The 24,650-nt window shown below is 41.7% G+C and overlaps 1 protein-coding gene across 1 annotated transcript in view; it reads right to left on the bottom strand.

Moving 5' to 3' along the window:
- The window catches only part of SMG6 (SMG6 nonsense mediated mRNA decay factor), a 282,134-nt gene that overhangs the window by 172,166 nt on the left and 85,318 nt on the right, over positions 1 to 24,650 (bottom strand). Inside the window, exon 10 of the mRNA XM_055131114.1 lies at positions 21,348 to 21,493. Within this exon, the coding sequence (XP_054987089.1) occupies positions 21,348 to 21,493 (146 nt within the window). The remainder of the gene's footprint in view (positions 1 to 21,347; positions 21,494 to 24,650) is intronic.

Below are 24,650 nucleotides of genomic sequence, written 5' to 3'. Positions count from 1 at the left end.
AATAAATTGTTCTAAAATTTCCAACTGATAGAAGAAAAAATAAATTTGCAAAACTAGAAAAACATATCCACTAGAAAGACCTTTTAAAGATGAAGAGCAGTGGAATAAACCACATAGAAAGAGGCATGGCATATTTATTCTTATTTTAAAAACAACTTTAAACATTAAGAAAAAACCTAGGACTAGGGATATAGGTCAGTGGCAGGGCACATACTTTGCATGTGTAAGGCCCTGGGTTCAAATCCCTGGCACAAAAACCAAAACCAAACAAACCCAAATCATAAACATAAGAAATCAAATGCAGAGCTGGGGAGATAGCACAAGGGACGGGGGCACAATCAAAGCATGCAGATTGACTCCAGTTTGATCCCTGGTACCACATAACCCCAGAAAATCACTGGGTGTCATCTTGGTGGCCCCCAAGAACAGTTGAGTTGTGGCACTGGTTGTCCCCGAGCACCGTTAGGGTAGCTATGGTGGTTCCCAGCACTACTAACCCAGAGCAGCACCAGATCCTTCTGCCCTGGCATTGAACCACCAGTCCAGCTGATGATAGCTAGAAGCAGTTCCCCAGAACCCCTGAGCACTGTTTGGGAAGCCCACACAAAACAAAAATCAAAGGCAAATAAAATCATCATAAGGAAACAGAGCAACAGTACAGTGGGTACTGCGCTTGCAGCTGTCCCAGGTTCGATCCCCAGCACCCCACATGGTATCTGGAGCCCAGTAGGAGTGATCCCTAAGTGCAGAGCCAGGAGTAAGACCTGAGCACTACCAGGTGCATCCCAAAAGACAAAAGAGAAGGAAAATAAAAGGGGTGTGTGTGTGGGGGGGGGACACTGACAAATACACAACAGACTTACTATAATGACCTATAAAGCTCAAGTAAATCAGTTCAAACAATACAATAGAAAAATGAGCAGAAATCAAGATTCACATATACAACCTGTTAATAAAGAAAAGAAAAAATGTTCACTCTCAGGCTGGAATGATAATAAAGCGGGTAGGTGTTTGTTTTGCTTGTAGCCAAGCTGGGTTCAATCTCTGGCATCCCATACAGTCCCCAAACACTGCCAAGTATAATTCCTGAGTGTAGAATCAGAAGTGCCCCTTTGAGCCACCACTGGGTTTGGTCCCAAATCCCCCCTCAAAAAACAATAACAACAAAAAGTTCACTCTCTTGCCAATAATCAAAAAAAAAGAAATTTTAGGTGCCAGGGAGATACCTCTGAGGGCTGGAATACAAGCCTACGAGCTTTAAAAAAAAGCTCAGAGTTCTGCCTCTGGTATTGTATGATCCTCAGCCAACACCAAGAACTGATCATGTGACTCTAACAGGTTTGGGCCCAGCATCACATCACCAGCCCAGCTCTGAGCCTTCAGGCCTGTACCACCAGGTCGAGCATCACTAACAATGGTTCTTGGGCCCCAACACCACTGGGAAGCTTTCCATCAAAAAAGCAAGCAGCTAACAAAGATATGCAATTTAAAACACGAAAGAGAGTCAGTGAGACAGCCCACTAGGCTGGAGCACATGCGGTAGTTGTGGGAGGCCTGGGTTTAACCCCAAGCAATACATGGTCCCCTCCGAGTCACTGCCAGCACAGATCCAAGAGTATGCCTGAGCACCAGTGGATGTGACCCAACAGAACAACAACAAAAAAATGTTAATTTAAAAAAAAAATGAGAAAGAAGACAGTTGGGCAGTTTCTTATAAAATTAAATACAGTCATACCATATGATCAAGAAATCACACTCCATGATATTTTTCCAAATTAGCTGAAAACTTATATCCATACAAAAATCTGCACACAGATGTTTTATAGCAGCTTATTCATTACTGCCAAAAGTTAGACACAACTGTGATATGCTTCAGTAGGTTGACAGATAAATAAACTGTTACACATTCACACAATGGAGTAATATTCAATGCAAAAGCAAAGTGAGCTACCAAATCATGAAGAGCTGTACAGAAACTTAAAATGTATATTTCTATATGAAAGACTAACTGAAAAGGCTAGCAACTGACTGTATGATTTCAACTTCACCATATCCTGCAAGAGGCAAAACTAAAGAAAAATGTCCAGTGATTGGCCAGGGAAGTGACTCAAATGGCAACATAAAGTCTTATGTGTGTTGGGGCTGGAGCAATAATAGCACAGTGGGTAGGGCGTTTGCCTTGCATGCGGCCAACCCAGGTTCGATTCCCAGCATCCCATATGGTCCCCCGAGCACCACAAGGAGTAATTCCTGAGTGCATGAGCCAGGAGTAACCCCTGTGTAACACCGGGTGTAACCCAAAAAGGAAAAAAAAAGTCTTATGTGTGTTGAGACCCTGGGTATGACCACTTTACGCTATATGCCCCACCCCCATAGTTCCACACAAACTGAGGTCCATCACCACAACAAAAATATCAGGAGTTGTCAGAGGTTAGGGAGAAAGATGAACTGCAAGAACAAAGAAGATATTTTTATTTTTTTTTCTTTTTCTTTTTTTTTTTTTCTTTTTGGGTCACACCCAGCGATGCTCAGGGGTTACTCCTGGCTTTGCACTCAGGAATTACTCCTGGCGGTGCTTGGGGGACCATATGGGATGCCGGGGATCGAACCCGGGTTGGCCGCGTGCAAGGCAAACGCCCTACCCGCTGTGCTATCGCTCCGGCCCCAAGAAGATATTTTTAGAGTAGTAAAGCTAACTAGTCTGCATACTACAATGGTAGATACATATCATTAGATACATGTCAAAACAATTGGATGTTTTTGGTTTGGGGTTTTTTAGGTCATATCCATTCTAGCGATATTTGGGGATCACGTGAGGTACTGAAGACTGAACCCGATCAGGCACAAGCAAGGCGAGTACCTTAGAATCTTGACTTTTATATACATATAAAACATTTATTTATATATTTATAAAGCAATACATATGTCTATAATATATGGGTATGGATACAGCAACATATATCTGGCCCCCCAAACCAATAGAATGTACACCAACAAAATTAAACCAACCAGGGATCAGAGAAAATAAATCCTGAGCATGACAGGGCGAGGCCTCATGATAAACAAAATAAAAAACAAAAAATGTAAACCCAACCGTGAACTGGGTGATATAAAGTATCAATATAAGTTCCTCAATAACAACAAATATACAGCTCTGGTTCTGGATGTTGACAGTGGGGAATGTTGTGCCTTTTGGGAACAGGAATAGATGAAATTCTTGCTTTCTACTCAATTTTTCTATGAACCTGAAACTCCTCTTAAAAAAATAGTCTATTATATATATAAAAAAAATTCTCTTCTATCATTTATTCAACAAATATATGCTTGTCTATCTTGTGCCAAGAACTATAAAACATTAAAATATATTCAATGTTAACAAGAGATGGTATCTGGGTATTCTCAAACACGGCTGGTAGAGTATAAACTGGCACAAGAAAGTAATGAAGCTTGGGGATATAGCTCAGTGGCAGAGTGCTTGTCTTGCATGTGTGAGGCCCTGGATCTGACTCCCAAGCACCCCCCACCCACACACACACACACAAATTCAGCATCATGTATCAAAATCATTAGAGAGGCTGGAGAGATTGTAGAGGGGCTAAGAAATATGTGTTGAATGTAGCTGACCCCAGTTTGATACCAGACACCGCATACCTACATATTCAGAAGAGTATTATTCAGTCATTAAACATGATTACAAAATTTTATAACTTATAAGGGGGATAAAAGTAAATCAAGCATTTTTAAAAATCTAGTGTTATTTCCATAAGGCTGACCATGTTTAATCCCCTATAGCACATGGTCCACGAAGCACCTCCAATACCAACCACCAAGAATAGAGCCAGGAGTAGGAATCTAAGTATCAGCAGGTGTGGCCCAAAACCCTGCTCCCCAAGAGAGCACTTATGTGCAGGAGAAAAGGACAAATACCAAGGAACATTTTAGGTTTATTTATTTAATGCTGAGACATAAAACATGCACTTACAAACTATATATTTTCAGAAATGTAGTGTTTTGGGGCAGAAGAGGGGGAGGGCAGCTTCATGCCCAGCAGTGCTAAAAGGGCCACCCCTAGCTCAATGCTCAGAGGAACCATGTGACACCAAGAATCAAACCTTGAGCTTTAGCATGCAAAGCATGCAACTTCAGCCCTCTGAGATATCTCCCTGGTTCCAGAATTGTGATCTTAAGAAAACACAAGAAGGGGCTGGAGAGACAGTACAGCAGGTAGGGTGCTTGCTTTGCATGTGGCCAATCCAAGTTCAGTATTCCATATGGTCCCCTCAAGGGAGAGACCCTTGAGCACAGAGCTAGAAGCATGTCCTGAGCATTGATGCTGGGTGTGTTCCCTCCCCCTCACGCCCCCCCCCCAAAAAAAATAAAGAAAACGAAACAAAAACGGGAACGAAAGATCATAGACAATGACCCAAGTTAACAGATGCTCCTGGCCTTGTTCAATTTTCACTGCCCAACCTGATCTGCTGATGAAGTTCTCTCCTCAGGGAACCCCAGACCATGTGAGGTGATTAGGATTAAACTGGAGCACCCAGTGTAGGCTGGGCACTGATTATTTAACCTCAGGACTCATCTATCCTGGATGCATATGAAGCCATCGAACCATTTTCCAGGCTCATTCTTTCTGGGACCATCAGGATAGCTTCAGCACTTGTAACAGTAAGCACTTTAGAGTTTAGGGATTTTTAACTCCAAAGCCCTATGTTTGCAGGGCAAGCACCTTATGTCACTGAACCTTATTGCAGTCCCCCAAACTTTAGCTTTTTTCCTTCGGGCTTGGGGCCACACCTGATTATGCTCAGGGGCTATTCCACACCAGTGCTCAGGAGTGATCCCTTGTGTTGCTCAGGGGAACTAACATGTGGTGCTGGGAGTTTGAACAAAGGCTGGTCCCATGCAAGGCAAGTGCCTTACCTCCTGTACTATCTCTCCAGCTCCTATTTTGTTTTTGGGGTTTTTTGGGTGTTTTTTTTTTTTTGCCTTTTCCCCAGTGTACTTAGGGTCTACTCATGGTTTGGTGCCAGTAGTAAGTATTGGCAATATCATAATTGAACCCAGAGCCTCACACCTACAAAGCAAGTGCTCTACCACTGAGTCACATTCCCATTTCCAACCTCCAAACTTTATTGTTTTTTGGGGGGGCGATGGTGGTTCACATCCAGCTGTGCTCAGGGTTTACTCCTGGCTCTGCACTCAGGGATCACTCCTAGTGGTGTTGGGGGACAATATGAGGTGCCAGGATCAAACCCAGGTTGGCCACATGCAAGGCAAGCACCTTCCCTGCTGTACTCTCTCTAACCCCAAACTTTCTTTTTTTTTTTGCTTTGTCTTTTTTTTTAATTGAACTTTATTTTTATAAAGTAGTTCACAACATCTGATTACATTTAATATTCGAACACTAATCCCACCACCATATTTCAGATGTTTCCATCCTGAACCCCAACCCCTGCCCCAAAGCAGAACCCAAATAATTTATTTTATACTGCCAAAGTTATTATTGATAAACTAAATTCAAAAAAATTTATATTTAAAAAGAACACTACAGACTGTTCTATATGCTCACTACTACATTAGTAATTAGTAATTAGAAGAGGTAAAAAAGTTCTATATAGAAATGTCTTGTCTTATAAAGATTATAGCTTTTACTGAGTGAAATGGAAGCCAGTAAGGGAATCTGAATGGTGACATGATCTAATGTTTTTAGAAGAATCACTGCTGAGATATTATAGCAGGTAAGGCTTATACTTGCGGTCATCCTGGGTTCAATCTCCAGCACTGTGTATGATCATGACTCGTGCCAGGAGTGATTCCTGAGCACAGCCAAGTGTGACCCATAAAACAAATCACTGTCACTGAAAGTGTGTGTGTGTGTGTGTGTGTGTGTGTGTGTGTTTGTGTGTGTAGACTTGGGGAAGGCAAGTGGAACAAGAGAAATCACTTAAAGAGATCACTTAAAGAATCACTTAAAGTTTATTCTTTCAGTATTCTTTCTCTTATTTTTAAAAAGAAAGATGGGAGGGGAGAAAGTGGGGGAAAAGTGTTCAAGAGAAAACATAAGACTTCTCTGGAGTGAAAATACACAAGCAAAGAAATATAGAAACAAGCAAGCGAGATGTATATTCAAGGGAGAATATGGGTTTGAAGAGAAGCCTATTTTCACGTTGAAGATGTATTCAAAAGGTTTTCTTTTCCCATGTGAAACCCTTTGGGGGTAAGGGTGGGGCTCACCTGGCTGTGCTCAGGGCTTACCTGGCTCTATGCTAAGGGGCCACTCCTGAAAATGCTCAAAAGATCCTATACAATGCTGGGGATCCATCCCGGGTTCACTGCATGCAAGGCAAGTCCCTAGCCCTCTATACTCTCTCCTACCTTCAACTGAAGTCTTGAAGAATGTGTCAATGGCCTGTAACTGTGTTCTTTGCAGGCAACTCAAAACAATGACTGCCAAGCATTTCTATCTGCTCATTGCCCTGGCATGAATTCTGGGCATCACCCTCTCTCAGGGGAGAGGTGAGAGGAGGATATGGAGAACAAACCGTGATAATAGAATGACGTCACAGGTATGCCTCAAAAAGCCCCCAGTGAGCTCGCTCATAACCACTCTAAAATGATTTACTCTACCCTGCCAACACCAGCTGGAGAAGAGATGAAGAAAGCTGACACAGCCTTAAGCCCTGGGCAAGCATTATAAGATCTTTCTCCCTACAGTCCCCTGGCAGGCCCTCCCCTCTTTCAACCACTGATCCCTGCTGCAGAAGCCAAAGTGTGAACAGCACGTGTCTGGATTTCAGAAACCTGCCTAGCATTTGGAAATTCCCTGCAGCGTGTCAATTGCTGCATCTGCTGCTGGCACTTGGGGCAAGAGATCACATGGGCATTTTCTGAAATAAGTTTCTTCAAGATGGGAGTCTTATATCTAAAGAGGGAGCCAAAGAAACCAGATAACTCCAATTACAGTAAATAAATTCCTAAATATATGACAGTCTACCCTCTCAAAAAAAACCAAGACACACACGCAAACCAAAGAGCTTAAGAACAGCAGTAGTCAAGAACAAAAGCAGAGTGCCTTGACTAATGAAAAGATTTTATGGGCCAGAGTGTTCAGCAAATTTGTAGTGTAATGTGGCTGAGACTAGAGAGCACTCTTCCAGAAATGAAGCTCACCGTCTTTTGTAATAATTAGTTTCTCTATTTCAGCTGCTGGCCTACTCCTGCCTCTTTTTACTTTTCTTCCTCATAATACTTCAAGGTAGCAATCCATACCTTGAGCACTTCCTTAGATGTTACTGGAATAAGAACATACCCTCAGATCAATCGATTAGAAAATCTAGAGACAGATTCTCAGATATATGGCCAGTTAATCTTTGATAAAAGATCAAAAAATATGATGTGGAGCAATGAAAGCCTCTTCAACAAGTGGTGCTGAGAAAACTGGTCAGCCACATGCAAAAAAGAAAAAAAAAAGAACTAGACCTCTTTCTAATGCTATAGTCAAATCAAAATGGATAAAAGACCTCGATATCAGACCTAAATCCATAACCACCCAGAGGAAAATATAAGTAAAACTTTCCATGACACTGAAGTTCCAACAAGATGCAAGTCAAGGGCCGGAGCAGTAGTATAGCGGGTAGGGCATTTGCCTTGCATGAGGCTGACCGGGGTTCGATCCCCAGCATCACATATGGTCCCCCGAGGGGAAACATCAAATTCCCCAAGGCAATAAAAATGAAGGACAGGAGAATTGGTTTTCAGCATAAGTTTGCCACTGGCTGGGGGGTAAATGAAGGAAGAGACCCCAAGGACAATCGTGGAGGGCAAATGTGCCTGCCACTGAGGCAGGCTAGGGGGCAGAAAACTGGGAACATTGATGGAAGGTAGTGGACACTGCTGAAGAAACTGGTGCTGGAACATTGTATGCCTGAAACTCAATGACAAATATCTTTATAACTTTGCGACTTACAGTGATTCAATAATAAACAGATTTTTAAAAGCACCCCTTATAAAAATATTTTAAATGTGAGTTCAGAAACAAAATATGTCACAAAAAGGACCTTAAATATTGGAGGAGCAGCTATTTTTTGGTTTTGTTTGTTTTTATTGAATCACCTGAGATACACATTTACAAAGTTGTTTGAGATTGGGTTTCAGTCATACAATGTTCCAACATTTATCCCTTTACCAGTGTACATTTCCCACCACCACTGTCCTGTTTTCCTCCTGCAACCTCCCAGCCTGCCTCTACAGCAGTTCTATCTACTCTCCCCACCCCCAACACGTCTCTCTCTCTCAACCTGAAAAAACGAGCAAAAGTCTGAGGGTAAAAGAAAATAGGAATCATAGCATTTCCTTTAGTACCTAAACCCACTATTCCAACCAAATAACAATACTGAGGAGAACTTTGTTTTACTTTGTTTATGGGCCACATTTGGCAGTGCTAAGGGGCCCCTGTGGTGCCAGGGCTTAAACCTGGGACTCTAGCATGCAAAGCATGTGTCCCAGTCCTTTGGGCTATCTCCCGGATCCCTGAAGAAAAATATTTTTTAAATCTTCTTATAAGATTAAAAAATTTTTTTTATTTTATTGATTCACCATGAGATAAATCTTATAAGATTTTTTAAAACTTGGGTCGGAGCGCTAGTACAGTGGGTAGGATGTTTGTCTTGCACACAGCCAACCTGGGTTCGATCCCCAGCATCCCATATAGCTCCCCAAGTACTGCCAGGAGTAACCCCTGAGCATCTGGGTGTGACCCAAAAGAAAAAAAAAAGATTTTTAAAACTCACTGATGAGTTAGTGACTTAAAATTTAATCCTCTGGGGCTGGAGAGATATGACATGACAGTGGGTAAGGCTCTTGTCTTACATGTAGCTGACCCAAATTTAATTCCCAGCATCACATATGGTCCCTACCCTGAGTGATCCCTGAGCACAGAGCCAGGAAAAAGCTCTGAGAATCCCTGGTTATGCCCTTCCTCAACCCCCCAAAAAAGATAAGAATCATTAAAATGGTAAAATATAAGAGTCCAAGGATATAGTTCAGTTGTCAAGTACCTGCCTTGAAAGCATAGGGCTGAGTTCAACCCTGGCACCACTGTCACTATGATTCCCAAAAGCACAGTAGGTGACCCTGGGATGCACATCTAAGTCTGAGAGCACTGCAACCATGTGACCCCCTAGATTTCAGAACAACAAACATAAGGGAGGAGGTAACCCTGTATAATATTCAAGAGTTAAAAAAAAAAAGGGGGGGGCGTGTCAGAGACGGCTCAGCAGTAGTGTCTGCCTTACAGGCACAAGACCAAAAGTTCATCCCTGGCCCCCACATGGCCAGTGAGGTCCAGTGACAATGCTGTGTGTAATCCCTGATGCCAAAACTAAGTGCTAAGTTTCTGGCCACTGCAGTCAGGTGTGTAGTAACCCCACAACTTCATTCTGCAACCCTCAGAGAGCATAGCTAAAAGAGTGACCACTGCAATCAAGTTAGTGCTTATACACTCAGTTATCGCAAAAAAAGAGAAAAAGACCCAAAAGGCCAGAGAAATAATCCAAAGAACTGAGTATAAGTTTTGCATGTGGGAGCCCCAGGTTCAGTCTCTACCACCGTGCGGTCCCCAAAGCAACAAGCAGAACTGAGCCCTCAAGCACAGAGCCAGGAATATCCCAGAACACCACCTGCTCCCAACTGCCGAGCCACCCCACCCCTGCCCTGCCCAAAGATCCAAAAAGCCCAGGGAAAATAATTACTTTTTAACTCTTAAAATAATCGTTCTTAGGGGGAGGGATTTAAGGCCACACCCAGTGTTGCTTGGACTACTCCCAGTGTTGGGGGAACCAGGAGGTATCAAAATCAAACTGGGGTTGCTGAGAGCAAGATTACATTTTTTTTTAAAGCAGGGGTCTCAGAGATTAGGTGATTAGGCACTTAACTTCCATGTAGTTAACCCTAGTTCAATCCTTGGGACTGCATACAGTCCCCTGAGCACTGCTAGCAGTGATCCCTGAGCCCAGAGCCAGGAGTAAGCCCTGAGTAGAGCCAGATCTGGTCCACACTTCCCCCACCCACAAACAACAACAAAAAATAGGCAGACAAAAAGGGGTTGGAGCCGAGGCTTTGCATACAGTAGCCATAGGTTTCATTTCCACACTGCAAAGACTCCAAACACTGCCAGCCTTCCCTATCCCCTTAAGAGAAAAAAGCGGAAAAGAAACAACTAGACTGACAGTTTATCACTAATTGACAAAAATTAGTAAAAGCAATGAAATTTTGGGCTGGAGCGATAGCATAGCGGGTAGGGCGTTTGCCTTGCACTCGGCCAACCCAGGTTCGATTCCCAGCATCCCATATGGTCCCCTGAGCACCGCCAGGAGTAATTCCTGAGGGCAAAGCCAGGAGTAACCCCTGTGCATCGCCGGGTGTGACCCAAAAAGAAAAAAAAAAAGCAATGAAATTCTTGAAACAGTCAAATAACTTAAATCTGCTGAATGAAAATAATAACAATACTACTAGTGACAACAGATATTGAAATGGACATTAAAAAATTTGTGGACCAAAGAACTTCACTAAATTTTGCATGGGGATGTGATTCAGGGGGAGAATACATGCACTGCATGTGTGAGTCTGGAGTTCCATTTCACACCCATGCCCCCCCAAAAAATTGACTACATAAAATCTAAAGCATATACTTCAAACATAAAATGATTAGAAGTCAGGGTCTGAAATACAAAAAAATAAAAAGTAAGTAATAACTATATGAGTCTAAATATTTACTATAAAAGTAATGAAAACCACAAAAACGAAAACTAATAGTTTATCTTAGTAAAAAAGAAAACAATGGTTAATATACCTGCCAACATAAATAGGAAGGAAAAGAATCTTAAGTTATTTTTAAGTGGTGTCAGGGACTAAACTTAGGGTCTTACAAATGTGAGACATTTTAGTGCTTTACCACTAACTTAACAGTTTTTGGGTTTTTTTGTTTGTTTGGGGGTGACATCCAGCTATGCTCAGGACTTCCTCCTGGCTCTGCACTCAGGGATCATTCCTGGCAGGGCTCAGGGGACCACAGGCAGTGCTGGCAACTGAAGCCGGGTCAGTTGGATGCAAGGCAAGTGCCTTACCCACTGCCAAGACCTCTCTGGACCAACAGTTAAATTTATTTATTTATTTTTTAATTTTTTAAATTTTATTGAATCACCATGAGATAGTTACAAGCTTTCATGTTTGGGTTACAATCTCACAATGATCAAACACCCACCCCTCCACCAGTGCACATTCCTCACCACCAGTATCCCCGGTATAGCCCCCTTTTCCCACCCTCCTCCTGCCTCAGGGCAGACAATATTATCCATACTCTGCCTACTTTTGGGCATTATAGCTTCCAACACAGACACTAAGAGGGCATCATATTTGGTCCATTATCTACTTTCGGCATGCATCTCCCATTCCAACCCAACAGCTAAATTTAAACACAATATAAAAGTGTTTACAGGGGCAAGACAGATAGTAAAGCAGTTAAGGCACTTGACTTGCACGTGGCTGACCCTGGTTCAATCCCAGGCACTGCAGATGATTCCAAGGAGCTGCTTGGAGTAAGCCCTGAACATAGCTGGTTATTAGTCACTACCCCCACAAGTGTTTATATTATTTAGGAAGAAAGAGAAGGGGCTGACTTTTAATTTTGGGCAAGGTATGTGTGTATGTTTAATACACAGGGTAACAACTGAAAGAAAAGGTAACCACAAAAAGTGAAAGAAAATGGGAAGAATGCAAAAGTAGAAAAAAGGATAAAAACATTTGTTTGTTGAGAATTTACTGCTATTGTTTTATATTGCTAATAAAAAAAGTCATGAAGATAAACAAAAAAAAAAAAAAAAAAAGGAGGGATAAAAATAATCAACCAGATAGTACGGGTGGATAGGGTGATTGCCTTGCATGCGACTGACTTAGGTTCAATCTGCAAAGCACTGCCAGTAGTGATTCCTGAGTGAAGAGCCAGGAGTAACCCCTGACCATTGCCAAGTGTGGCAAAAAAAATATTAATAATAATAAAGGAGGAAAATAAAATAGACAAGAGAACAAAAAAGCACTACAGAAAATGTTTTTGATAAAGGACTTATAACTAGATTATACAGCAAACACTTGAAACAGTAATAAAGACAACTTGATTTAAAAAATGTGCAAACAACACCTAACCAGAGAGAGAGAACAAAAGGGAATTCCCTGCCATAGTGGCAGGGTGGGGTGGGGGGAGACGGGACTGGGAAGGGGGGGTGGGATGTTGGGTTTACTGGTGGTGGAGAATGGGCACTGGTGAAGGGATGGGTTATCAAACTTTGTAAGGGAGAAACATGAGCACAAAAATGTATAAATCTGTAACTGTACCCTCACGTTGACTCACTAATTAAAAATAAACTATAAAAAAAAATAAAAATTATAAAAAAAAATAAAAATAAATAAATAAAAAATGTGCAAAATATTTAGACACCAAATAAAATATACAAATGGCAAATAAACACACGAAAGTCACTCATCCTCCTAACTCATTAGGGAAAAGAAATTAAAACTATCATGAAACAGTACATCCACTAGAATAGCTAAAAAGAAAGAGACTATACTAAATGTTGACATGGATGCAGAGCAATGAGAACATTCACACAACTGCTGAAGGGAATGTCGTCAAATGGCCCAACCACTTAGGTGCAAAGTTCAGCAGTTTATTAAAAAGTTAAACATATACTTCCATATGACCCAGAGAAGTCATCCCTAAGTATATCAAATAGAGGTAAAACATTAAGGACCCAGAGAGATAGTTCAGGTGTTAAGGTGCATATATTATAGGTGACTGATTCAATCCCCAGCACCACAATATGGTCCCCTAAGCACCACCAGGAGTGACTCCTGAGCAAAGCAACTCAGCACTGCTGGGTGTGCTACCCAAACAAATGAAAATAAAACAAAAACTAACAAACAAAACCATAACCAGATGTTCAGAAAAACACTTTCAAATGTTCATGACAATTTTATTCATAATCTAAAAACACTTTAGAAACAACCCAAATGCTTACCGACTGGTAACTAGCTAAACAAAAACTCTAGAAAACATACATGTGATGTATGGTTATAGAAAGTGGATCAGTGGCTCCCTGAGGCCACAGCAGAGATGGAGATCAACTGAACTGGGAACCCAAAGAATATTACGGGATGATGGCAGTCTTCCATAACTAGTGATAAGTAGTTACTTGGGTCTGAAGTGATCAAATTCATAGAAACACAAATTGAAAATTAATGAATTTTAATATATGCAAACTATCTCAAATACTTTAAAACATAGGATGATTGGGGATAGTTAGCACAGGGGTTAAGGCACTTGCCTTGTATACAGCTGAAACTGGTTTGATACCTGGCACCAAGTATGGTCCCCTGAGCACTGCCCAGAGTGATCCTTGGAATACAGCATCAGGAGTAAGCCTTGAGTATTGCCAGATGTGATGCAAACTCCTGCCCCCATAATATAGAAAATACAGAACGGTCTATATAAACAAAATATATAGTACATAACAGTAACTATCAGTGGACTCAACGTTCATAAGAGTTTCAAAGAGAAAGCAACCCAAACATCTTTAAACAGAAGAATGGATATGGATCAGGGAAATGACTCAGAAGGCTGAACACATATGTTCTGCATACAGAAGTCCTAAATCCAATCCCTGACACTGCATGGTCTCCCAAACACCACCACGACACCAAACAATCGAGCACTGTCAGGTGTGTCCCTTCCCTAAAGTAAAAAAGGACAAACTAGTGATTGGAAGGGTAAAACACAGCAGGTAAGGTACTTGCTTTGCACGTGGCCAACCCGGTTTCGATCCCCAGCATCCAAGAAAGTCCCAAGTACCTCCCAAGAGTAACTCTTTAGTGCAGAGCCAGGAAGAACCCCTGAGCACTGCCTGATGTGGCTCAAAAATTTTAAATAGAAATACATTTGGGGGCCAGAGAAATAGTACAGCGGGGGAAGGCCTCTTGCCTTGCACACAGTATATCCAACTAGGTTCAATTTCCAACAATGCATATGGTCCCCTGAGCGCAGCCAATCCAAGATTAACCACCTGAGCACAGAACCAGGAAGAAAGCCCAGGGCACTGCTGTTATGTGGCCAAAATAAAAGGAAAACAACAAAAATCACGTTCCTAAAAGTTATTAAGAAAAAAGAGACCCAATTACTTATACTAAACAAGGGAAAGATGAAACATTTTTTTTTACCGAGTGGCCATGAGCAAAACTTTCATTAAAAGAGATTCTACTTCACCCATGATAAGAGCAAATATGAACCCGAGACAGAAGAGTCTGGGTTTGCCCAAGTCATATCATTCTGCCTGCTTATTATCTACGGAACCACTTGAGTTTTAAGCCATCTGGCAGAATTCTGACTACAATGTCATCTCTATTTGTTCCTTTTCTAAGATCAAATTCAAGGATCACTTTCTTTTCAAAGAACAGCAGCTGCTCTTGGGGTGGAGTGGGTGAGGTAGAAATTGTGTGCACTATTTAGTTGTTTCAATGAAGTCTAGAGTTGTTTTAATCTCTTCTCCCCTGCTCCCAAATCTTTCAATGTATAAAACTGGACATCTGAGACCTCTGTGTAATTTACTAGCTATGCAGCCTTGCTTAAAAATCTTAACCTTTCTGACAGGTTTGTCATCTCTAAGACAGGACATAAAGTATGTGTCCAAACCATCTCTGAGGGTAGGTAGAATATGTCAAATGAGAACACATATACAGCAACTATGAAATGTTACCTTGTTATTCAGTGACTCTCATTGATCATTTTCTCTAAAAGCCTACAATTTTTCCCTAGACCAACTTATTTGGGGTCCAATTTACTCAACCCATACCCTACTTCCTGGCATATTCAACAGTAGATATTTGGTCTGAATCTTCTCATTCAGAATTTTAGATTTTTATTTTATTCCCCCAAGATAAGCTTAAATAGGGCCAGAGACATAGACCAACAGGCTAAAGCACATGCTTAGTATATAGGAAGTTGGGTTTAATCCCCAGGACCACATAAGGTCTCCCAGCACTACCGGTAAGCACCAAGCACCAAACCAAGAATTACTGGATGGGGCAAAAGGAGGAGGAGGAGAAGCAAAGTCTAAAGACAGGGAAAAAAAGGTATCAAGAATACCTCGCAAGCAAGTAGGGTGCTTGCCTTGCACATGTTGACTTGAATTCAATTTCTGGCATCTCACATGGTCCCCCAAGCCCCACTCCCTCCACCCACCCCAGGAGTGATTGATCCCTGAGCAGAGCCAGTCAGTCCTGAGTACCACTAGATGTGACCCAAAATCCAAAATAAATAAATAAAAACTAATGTTTAAAAATTGTAAATACTGCTACCAATGTTGGTTAGTAGCTAATGTCAGAAGGATGAGCAAGGAGTTAAGAAGGATGAGCTACTAACGTTAACTCCAATACTATCTCTCACAATAAGTTCATCCTTACAAAAATACTTTTTTAATTGAGAGGTTATAAAGACCAATTATGTAGTTCAGTGGTGGAATGCGGGCTTTACATGAATGAGGTCCTGGGGTTTCTCAGCAAAGCTGCCAACCAACCAATCAATACAAGTAGTCACAAAAAAGCCAGAAGAGGTATCAAGCCTACATTAGCTGCTAACCAACAATGTGATTCTATGCAATAGATGCAGAACCACACTATCACTTCAGGGCAAAAATAATTCCCTTGGGGCTGGAGCGATAGCACAGCGGGTAGGGCGTTTGCCTTGCACACGGCCAACCCGGGTTCGATTCCCAGCATCCCATATGGTCCCCCAGCACTGCCAGGAGTAATTCCTGAGTGCAGAGCCAGGAGTAACCCCTGTGCACTGCTGGGTATGACTCAAAAAGCAAAAATAATAATAATAATAATAATTCCCTCAACAGACACAAGAGGCCTAACTCTAAGTTTATAATAAAGTATTACTAAATTGATATGATTAAGTTTTGTTATTTCTTAAGTTTTTCACTGTTTCATTAACAGATGTACTATAAAAACAAAAAGGACCCTAGAATTCAAAGTCAAAGTCAGGAAGGTAGAAAGGTCCCTCTTTTTCCTCTCAGTGAATTTTGAAGAGAAAATTCTGTCTAGAAGCCTGTTGATAGCTCTATCTCCCTTAGAGAGAGAAGACAGAGTTGAAAATATTTGTATTCCTCTGATATATCTTTTAAATAGATTTAAAGCCTCTTCTGATGCTTAAATCTATTTCTCACAGAATTTGTTGGCCAGGTTAGCATTTTGTTACTTTAATCTAAATTGAAAAATCCTAAAAATAAAGGTTAGGTAATATGGATTACCACAGGAACCTACTGGATCTAAGGCCAGAGTTATAGAAGAGCAAGCAAGGAACTTCCCTTGCATGTGGCCTACCCATGTTCAATCCCTGGCACCACCAGAAGTGATCTGTGAACCCTAAGTCAGACAAGAACTTGAGCACCACCAGGTACAGTTCCCCCAAAAAACAAAACAGATACAAAAAAGAAATCTATTGGATCCTTACAGAGAAAAATGCCAAGGGCTTCTACTACCAAAGGAAACAGGAAGGATGAAAGGAACAATTTATAGTATAGCTAATTTCAAACCTATCTTCTATAAAAGGTGGATTTCATACGTAATTTTTCTGACAAGCAGAGGATTAGTTATTGACACACTCTGTTTAGGTAAGATGCTTAAATTATAACAATAGAGAAAACTGGTTTATTAGAGGTGTCTAGGGTTGGTTGTAAATCAAATGTCTCAACTAAACTTGACTTCCACACTCAACAATGATATCAAGTTGTGAGATTCCATCAGTTATCCCACCCATCTGAGGTAAGCTCCATCAGTCCCATGTACATAGTTGCGTTTCTCTATCCCTTGATAGCATTCTGTACTTTCTGAATTTAAGATTAAAACCTAAACGTGAGAGCAAGAACAAAAGAGGATGAAAGGAATGCCAGTCTGGTCCTACCTGAGTCTCAGCCCCTAAATTCCTACAAGCAGGGAGCACCAATAGCAAACATGAGAAGTATCTCTTGGGTGCCCTCTTGCTGCCACCAGAGATTTTCTGCAAGGCCTAAATGATGGCTTACTGTAATCATGAACTGGTAGTACTATCCTCCCGTTGCTCATTGATTTGCTCAAGCAGGGAACAGTAACATCTCCATTGTGAGACTTGTTGTTACTGTTTCTGGCATATCGAATACTGGTAAAGGAGGAAAAATAAGGGGAAAAGAGGAAAAAGAGGGGGCTAGGGCAAAGAAAAGGGAAGTTATTGCAGTGGTGGCCAATGAATAACATCCAATGATTTATAGGAAGTATAATCCAATAATACTGTAAAATAAAACAGTGTGTGCCTGAGATGGTTTTGATTCCAGGAATTATAAAACTTTTTTTTTAAGAGAGGGGGGAAAAAGGGGGAGAAAAGGAAAGGGGTGGGGGGGGAGGCCAGATTGGAATAAATTGGGCACAGATGGAGGATGCAATGGGGTTTCAGTGATGCCCTACCACAATGTTGCTTCAATTATTCCTCTTCAAGAAACTAGAGTTTTGTTTCCTTAAATTACAGAATTTTTTTTTTAATTAAAATTCTTGAAGTACTTGTGGTTTAGATCAATAGTTCACCCTCCAGCAACATGGCAGCCAATCAGATGGCTACTGAAGTGTTAAATGCTGAGACACGTGGAGAAGGCCCCATTTCTCCCTTCAGGCTCAGGAATGCTGCAGAGAGATTACCAATTGTGACATCACTCTGGGAACCACCTATCTCATCACCACCCCGTCATTCACCAAAGGACAATTTTGGACACTGGCCATTAAGGAACATACTGTTCAATGAGAGCTGCCCAGAACTATGGCCTTCTTCATCCATGTATTGAATAAATACTTACTGAGTGCTTAATAAATAACAGGCATTATGCTAAGGACTAAGCATTCTTCAAATTTATCTGTCCCCAGTTACTTCAGTATAAAGTATTAGAACTCTAGACTGCCGCTCCAAAGAAACAGGATTTCTGTACAAGGTATGTATGAGAGGAGATAAAGGGTTCCCACCAATAGCCCTGATTTTTAAGATCACTGCCAAGACCTGAAAGTACATATGCTAAATGAGGTAGCATAACTCAACTTATTTTCCCCTATTGAAAGGAGGGAAATTGGGGAAGAAGGGGTACAAATCTACCTCACAACCTCTGCCTTCATGAGCTCCAGGGAAAACTATAATCTAGCAAAAGAATTTAAGATATCTTTTTGTCAGTATCATCTAAGTTTTTCCCCTTCATTTTGCTTTGTGAGATGTCCAAAACTTTTTTTGTTGTTTTTTGCTTTTTGGGTCACACCTGGCGATGCACAGGGGTTACTCCTGGCTTTACACTCACAAATTACTCCTGGCGATGCTCGGAGGACCATATGGGATGCTGGGAATCGAACCCTGCTTGGCTGTGTGCAAGGCAAACGCCCTACCCACTGTACTATTGCTCTGGCCCCTCCAAAACTTTTAAAGAGTTCTCTCTCTCCTGTCTACAAGGAAAGAGCATTTGAAAAGTAATCACATTGCAGTACAGTAACATCATTTCATGACAAGACTTTCAGTATTTTTAAAAGAGGATAGCTATACAGCTCTGAACATCAAAAAGTGAATTAAAGGAAAGTAAAGAATGTGTTTTTTTCGTAAGAACTTCCCTGTTACTTTTAAACCACTCTCCTTACATAATACATCTATAGGGAAGGCTCAGGCATAGACCGAGAGGAGGCCACAGATCTCCTCTGCATCAGGATGAAATGCTCCTTCTCTACAGAGTTCAAAATGTGACATACGTAAACACCCACCCAGAAGGACATGTCCGCAAAGGAATGGAATGAAAAATGATGGACCAGATGTTCTATAATTTGCAGTGACTGCCAAATCAATACAGACCCCAAGCACCTGGGAGGGCCAGGAAATATCAAGCCCTGGCTTCCTAGTTTCAGACAGCCAGGAACCCATGTGGCTGAGTGGCAACTCTGACAGTATACAGATTGGCCTGGAGAGAAGCCTTTAGAAGGGCACTAACTGACAGGAATTGGGGGCTGAACACTCAGGGCTGATTTATCACTTCCTTACTCATAAAAATGTGATTCAAACTGCTGCTGATTAGTGAAGGATTTAAATCTTTACCCTCTCCCCAACCCTCTTCCCTCTCCACCCCCGGCACAGATGCTGCTGCTCAGCCACAACACCCCCTTCTTGCCACTGTCCGTGCAAGCACGGCACAGGGGCCCAGAGAAGATGACTCATGTGCTGGGAAATGGAAAAGTGCATCTTCCCACCAACCAGTCCTGCTGAGTGCTCTGCTCACCCCTCTCCCAATGGCAGCCCACACAGTGGGGTCTGGACGGCTGCCTCAGCTGCACACCGGGTACTTGGCAGCACATCCACAGAGCTCTCTGTCCTAGTTGAGTGTTATATCCTGTAGTCCAGGCTGTTTTTCCCCTGAAACACCCTTGGAGCTCCTGACCACCTCAGCTTATACTACTTTCAGCCCCAGTTGCCTCATGGAGGTGAGAGTCAGGACAGGGCCAGATGATTAAGGTCTCAAACACAGGCTTTGATGCTTCTTTCTGGTTAGTGGGTCTTCACTATAACAGACCTCCTAGAAAATGTACCTTGGTCTCCAAGAGAACCACAGATTTCCCCTATTTTCTGTTCCCACTATCTCACCCCCCCCTCCTTTTTCTATATTTCCTTGGCCTTGACTTAACAAGAGCTACAGGAAAACTCACTGATGCCTTGTGAAAAGTTCAAGGTATTCATTTTTTTTTTTTTTTTATAGAGCAAAAGCTGTTGACAACAAATGCTTTCCAGGGAAGAGCTGCAGGTCCTCCGTATTCACATCTCCTGAGACCACTAGAACACCTTGGCAGAGGCTGTAGCTCTGACAGGCAGACCACTAAACTCTGTGGGTTATTAGAGGAAGGTAGGAAAATGAATAGGAGGGTACCTCTAGAAACCCCATTTCTTGATTACAGTCAGTGATAGAAGAGACAATAAAGTAAAGCTAAAGAACTCCATCTCCCTCTCCTTGGAACCTCATAGCCTTGCACAACAGCACTTTACAAACTTTATTTCCTCTTTCCTGGAAATCACCACTACTCATCAGAACTTTGGGCTTCCTCAATGCTGTTTTAAAAATCTCAAAAATAATCAGCTCACTTCAAAATTGCACCTACGCCTGTGCATATTATCTAAACCTGTAATAGGTACAAGAGGAGAAAATCCTCTACAATTCCAAGGTGATTGAAAACCTGGAGAGACAAACAAAAGATCTTTCAGTGTCTCAGAAGTCAGATTCCAAGGAAAAAGTGTGGCAAACCCATTCATTAGGGGAGAAATTCCCCCATTTCCAGCAAGCTCACACATAACCCCCTAAACACAATGAAAAAAAGTAAATCAACTTCAAAGTGAGAGACAGTACTAAAAAAGGGTACAAAGAGAACAGTCCAGACTCTGTCTAAAACTACAGATCTCGGCTAGGAAGATGGCTCACAGGGATAGAATACATGTTTTGCAAACAAAAACATAAAACATTATTACAATTTCTACATATTTCTATTAAGTCAAACCATACCATCTTCACCTAACTTGTGTAGAGAGAAGTTAGGAATATCCATCTTTATCAACACTTAAAAATCATGCCAATTACTTCATCCCTCCAACCACCCACCAAACACCCCTCCACTCCAGGCCCACTAGAAAAAAAAAAAAATTTAGAGAGTTCATAAAAACATTTTAGAATACACATCAATATATTAGACAAATTCTGGGCCTGGTGATTTTTTGTGCTTCCAGATTTGAGTCACCAAAGCTCATCAATTCTCTGTTTTTAGTCCCTGGCAGGCTCCCACAAGGGATATCCCATAGGGAACGAGACTTTTCCATATTGAACAAACAGGGTACATGAGTCCAGAAACAGCTATTCCCAATCCCTGCCAAGCGTATGGTCTCTGCAATGAAACATTTCAGCAATGCCTCTCCCTAGGGAGAGGCTCTGGAGAGGCTCTGGGTCTGCAGCCTCCAAGAGGCCTTGCTGCTGCCTTTAGCATGGACAGATGTGCAACAGCATCTCTGAATTCACAAATTAAGCTCAATACCCATGATTCTCTCTTCTCAACCCACCCAAGCACTAGAGTCATACAGATTTCAGACAGAACACTAGAAATCAAGTGGGAAATAACTGGGAAGGCTGTGTGTGTAACGATATGGTAAGAGAGTAAAGAATCCAGACCATTGTTTTAACTGTCCAGATAAACTGGACGATCCTTACCTTTCAACTGAGAGTTGTGTACAGCAAACATGTTGATAGTCATAAGCTGCAGCATGCGAGTACTTCCGATAGGAGAGGGACTATGTTGCAGCAATACCTGGAACTCCTTGAGGACCTTCTCAGCCACTGCAGGAAATGTCTCCATCCTACAAGCACAGGACCCCATCAGTAAGGCACAGGTCTAAGAGTATTTAGTACACACACACACTCACTCTTGATCTCCACAGTCTTTTCTCTTGGAGAGCAGAAAATTAGCACCGACGGTGTTTCTTTACAACTTTCATAGACCTTTCGGGGATCCTACGATGTGAACAAATTTAAGAGAAAAAAGTGTCCAAGGTTTAGAGATGGAAACAACTCAACTTTTTGATAAATTGCTATGAGTTATTATGCTTTGGTATGCTATTTCCTAACCCTTGGCAACAACTGGATTCAAGCTGAAATCAGTTTCTCTCCGAAACAATCAGTTTTTTCTAAAGAGCAAACAAAATTTCCTTAAAGTTCTAAGACATATTCCCAAACTCTCTGGTATGAAAACTGCATTCTACAAAACAAGACTCAGAAATCTGAAGAATCTAAAGAGTTGGTGGTGTACTAACTTTGTATGCCATAAGCATAAACATTGTAAACCACGTTATCTCAATTAAAACTTTGAAAACGAATCTAAGTATTCTTAAGGATTAACCAAACATTTCTGGGACTATCTTTTTTAGGTACTATCACTCTAACTGTTTCATCTAAGAATCACAAATTTCTCCCTAAAGATTTCCTAAAGCTAGGGCCTCAATGATCTGCTTTAGCCCTTTTGGTGCTGCTCTCCTCCTCCCTCTCACAGGCCTCTGTTCATCGGGGCCTGTATATTTTCAGGCCAGTGGAAATATAATGCCCTGGCCAACTGCCACTCCCAATACAGGAAGAGCCTGTAAAGTAGGGAGGTAGAAATCCAGCAAGTGACCTAGGGCTCCTAAAGAGAGGTCATTCAAACCAGTGCTTGCCAAATGTGGCCACTGGATCCCAAACAGCAGTGCATGCCTGCAGTTCCTTTGGCAACAGGAACAAACCACAGCTGAAGTCCTCAGAAACAAAAAAGCAAACTTGAACTTGGTGCTAGAGCGAAAAGCCAGGCATGAGCCTTGGGGCCATGCTGAACAATCCACGGTCAGCAAAGTATCTTTTACCCATCTTCAAGCCACCACCACCACCCCTCAACCACCCTGCAACAAATAAACTGCTTGTGGTACACTGGGGTGTGGGGTGAGGTATAGCTCTAGGCAAGATTAATAAATAGCTTCTGGAAAGCCACAGGAAAGGGAACAGTTCTCAAAGATATGAAACGGTTTCAAGTCCTAGAGTAGGTACTTCTAGTTTTACCCAAACATTGTCTCTTTCCTCATTAAATAGTAGCTTTCCTAAATTACAAAACAAATTTTTTAAAAAGACGAGAAAGAGAGAGAAAGCTCCAGAGCTTTGTGGCATCTTAGTAATCTTCATTCCTTACTCCAAGATGGCAACTCCTATTACTGACCTTCTAGTACCCAGAAGTCATGCCACAACTATGGGTCAATTACAGTTTATATTCCAGTTCCCCTCTCTGCTAGCTGTCCTCATTTCCACTGGCACAAAACATGTCATACATTTCCTCCTGCCACCCCCTCCCCCCAATCCTTCAGAGTTCCATTACATGTAATTCTCCCAGCTTCACAACAAATATGAAACAACAAAACCCTCCAGCCCTCTCCCCACGCCCCCAAAAGTTTCAGAATCTTTAAACTCTTGGAAGATTTGGAATGGCAGAGAGTGATATGTCTTGGGGCTGGACTGGATCCATTTTCCCCCATGGGCTATAACAAAGGTTTCATTTTAAATCCTGACACTGTGCAGCGCTCTTTCTGGTGGAGGTGGGGAGGGGGGCTAGCACTTCTCATTACGAGAAAAGCAGAGTTCACTTTGCTTGAAAAGCAGCCACGCTGGGCAAGTTTCAGAGACATGTGTCTCCGTGTTGAAAGGCAGTAGAGAGCCAGCACAGAACAACATGACAGAAGTGTCATGTGGGACAGTCTTGCTTCGAAGCTGTGTCTGAGGAAGCCTCTTCCCAGGAATGGGAACTGAAACAGATCCATTAATACTCCCTAGATCAGACCGAAGTCTCATATGAACATAGGCCAAACATTCACTTCTTAAGCTATTGAAAAAAAAAATCTCTTCACTTTTTAACTAGTCCAATATGATTCAAACGAGAAAGAAAAATCAAATGTTCATCAGTTTGTTAGAGAAATTTAAATTCTGAGATATGAGAGAAGTTGAATCTACCCAAACAAGATCAGCTTTGTTAGGCAGTAACTGAGGGATACACATAAAAACTCTTTCTCAGAGTTCAATAATGAAGTTTCTGGTTGCCAATTTCATAGCCAAATGTAGTCTGATTTTGACCTCAAATTACATGTAGCTGTGGAGAAGGTGCTTGCCTTGCACACGGACGAGATGGGTTGGGTGTTTGATTCCCAGCATCTCATATGGTTATCTGAATCCTGCCAGGAATGACCCCTGAGCACTGCTGGGAGTACTAACCCCCACTCCACAGAACAAATAAATTACACGTAGCTTTAGGCATGTCTCTTTGAAAAAAATCTTTGCTGCATCCCATATTACAAAATGAACATAATAAAACTGAGATAATGATAGCATTCAATTGTTATTCAGGAAAAAACATGAAACATAATTATGCTTTTATGGATACATGCATGTTCATAAAATACAGTAAAAAGTATCAAGTGAAAAGGAAAAGGTATGTAAATGCAATTAAAAAAGGTCTAGAAGTGGGAATGGAGCAGTAGTACAGTGGGGAGGCACTTGCCTTGCACACAGCAGACCGGGTTTAAACCCTAGTACTCCATACGGTCCTCCAAGCCCCACCAGAGCCAGGAGTAAGTCCTGATTATTGCTGGGTATGACCCAAAAACAAAAAAGCAAAAACAAAAACAGAAAGGTCTAGAAGAATATACATCCTGATTTCTGTTCTCTGGGCAGGGGGCCATATCTAGAATGTTAAGGGATCACTCCAAAGGAACTGTGCAGTGTTACAAATCAAAACTGGGACTCACACATGTAAGGTGAGTGATCTACCATTGGGTCATATCCCTGGCCCATATATTCTGACATTTTGTATTAACTCTTTGGGGAGCACAGAGGGAAAAAAGACATTTTAGCTTTAGCTAAATATGCAGGGGATAACTCAGTAACTCAGTGGCTACAGTGCTTGCCTTTTAAGTCTGAAGCCATGAGTATAATTCCCAACAAGTACCA

Source organism: Sorex araneus, chromosome 3 (assembly GCF_027595985.1).
Source record: "Sorex araneus isolate mSorAra2 chromosome 3, mSorAra2.pri, whole genome shotgun sequence".
NCBI classification, from domain to species: Eukaryota; Metazoa; Chordata; class Mammalia; order Eulipotyphla; family Soricidae; genus Sorex; species Sorex araneus.
The sequence above is the reverse complement of the archived record's forward strand: the minus strand, read 5'-3'. Positions and strand labels throughout refer to the sequence as shown.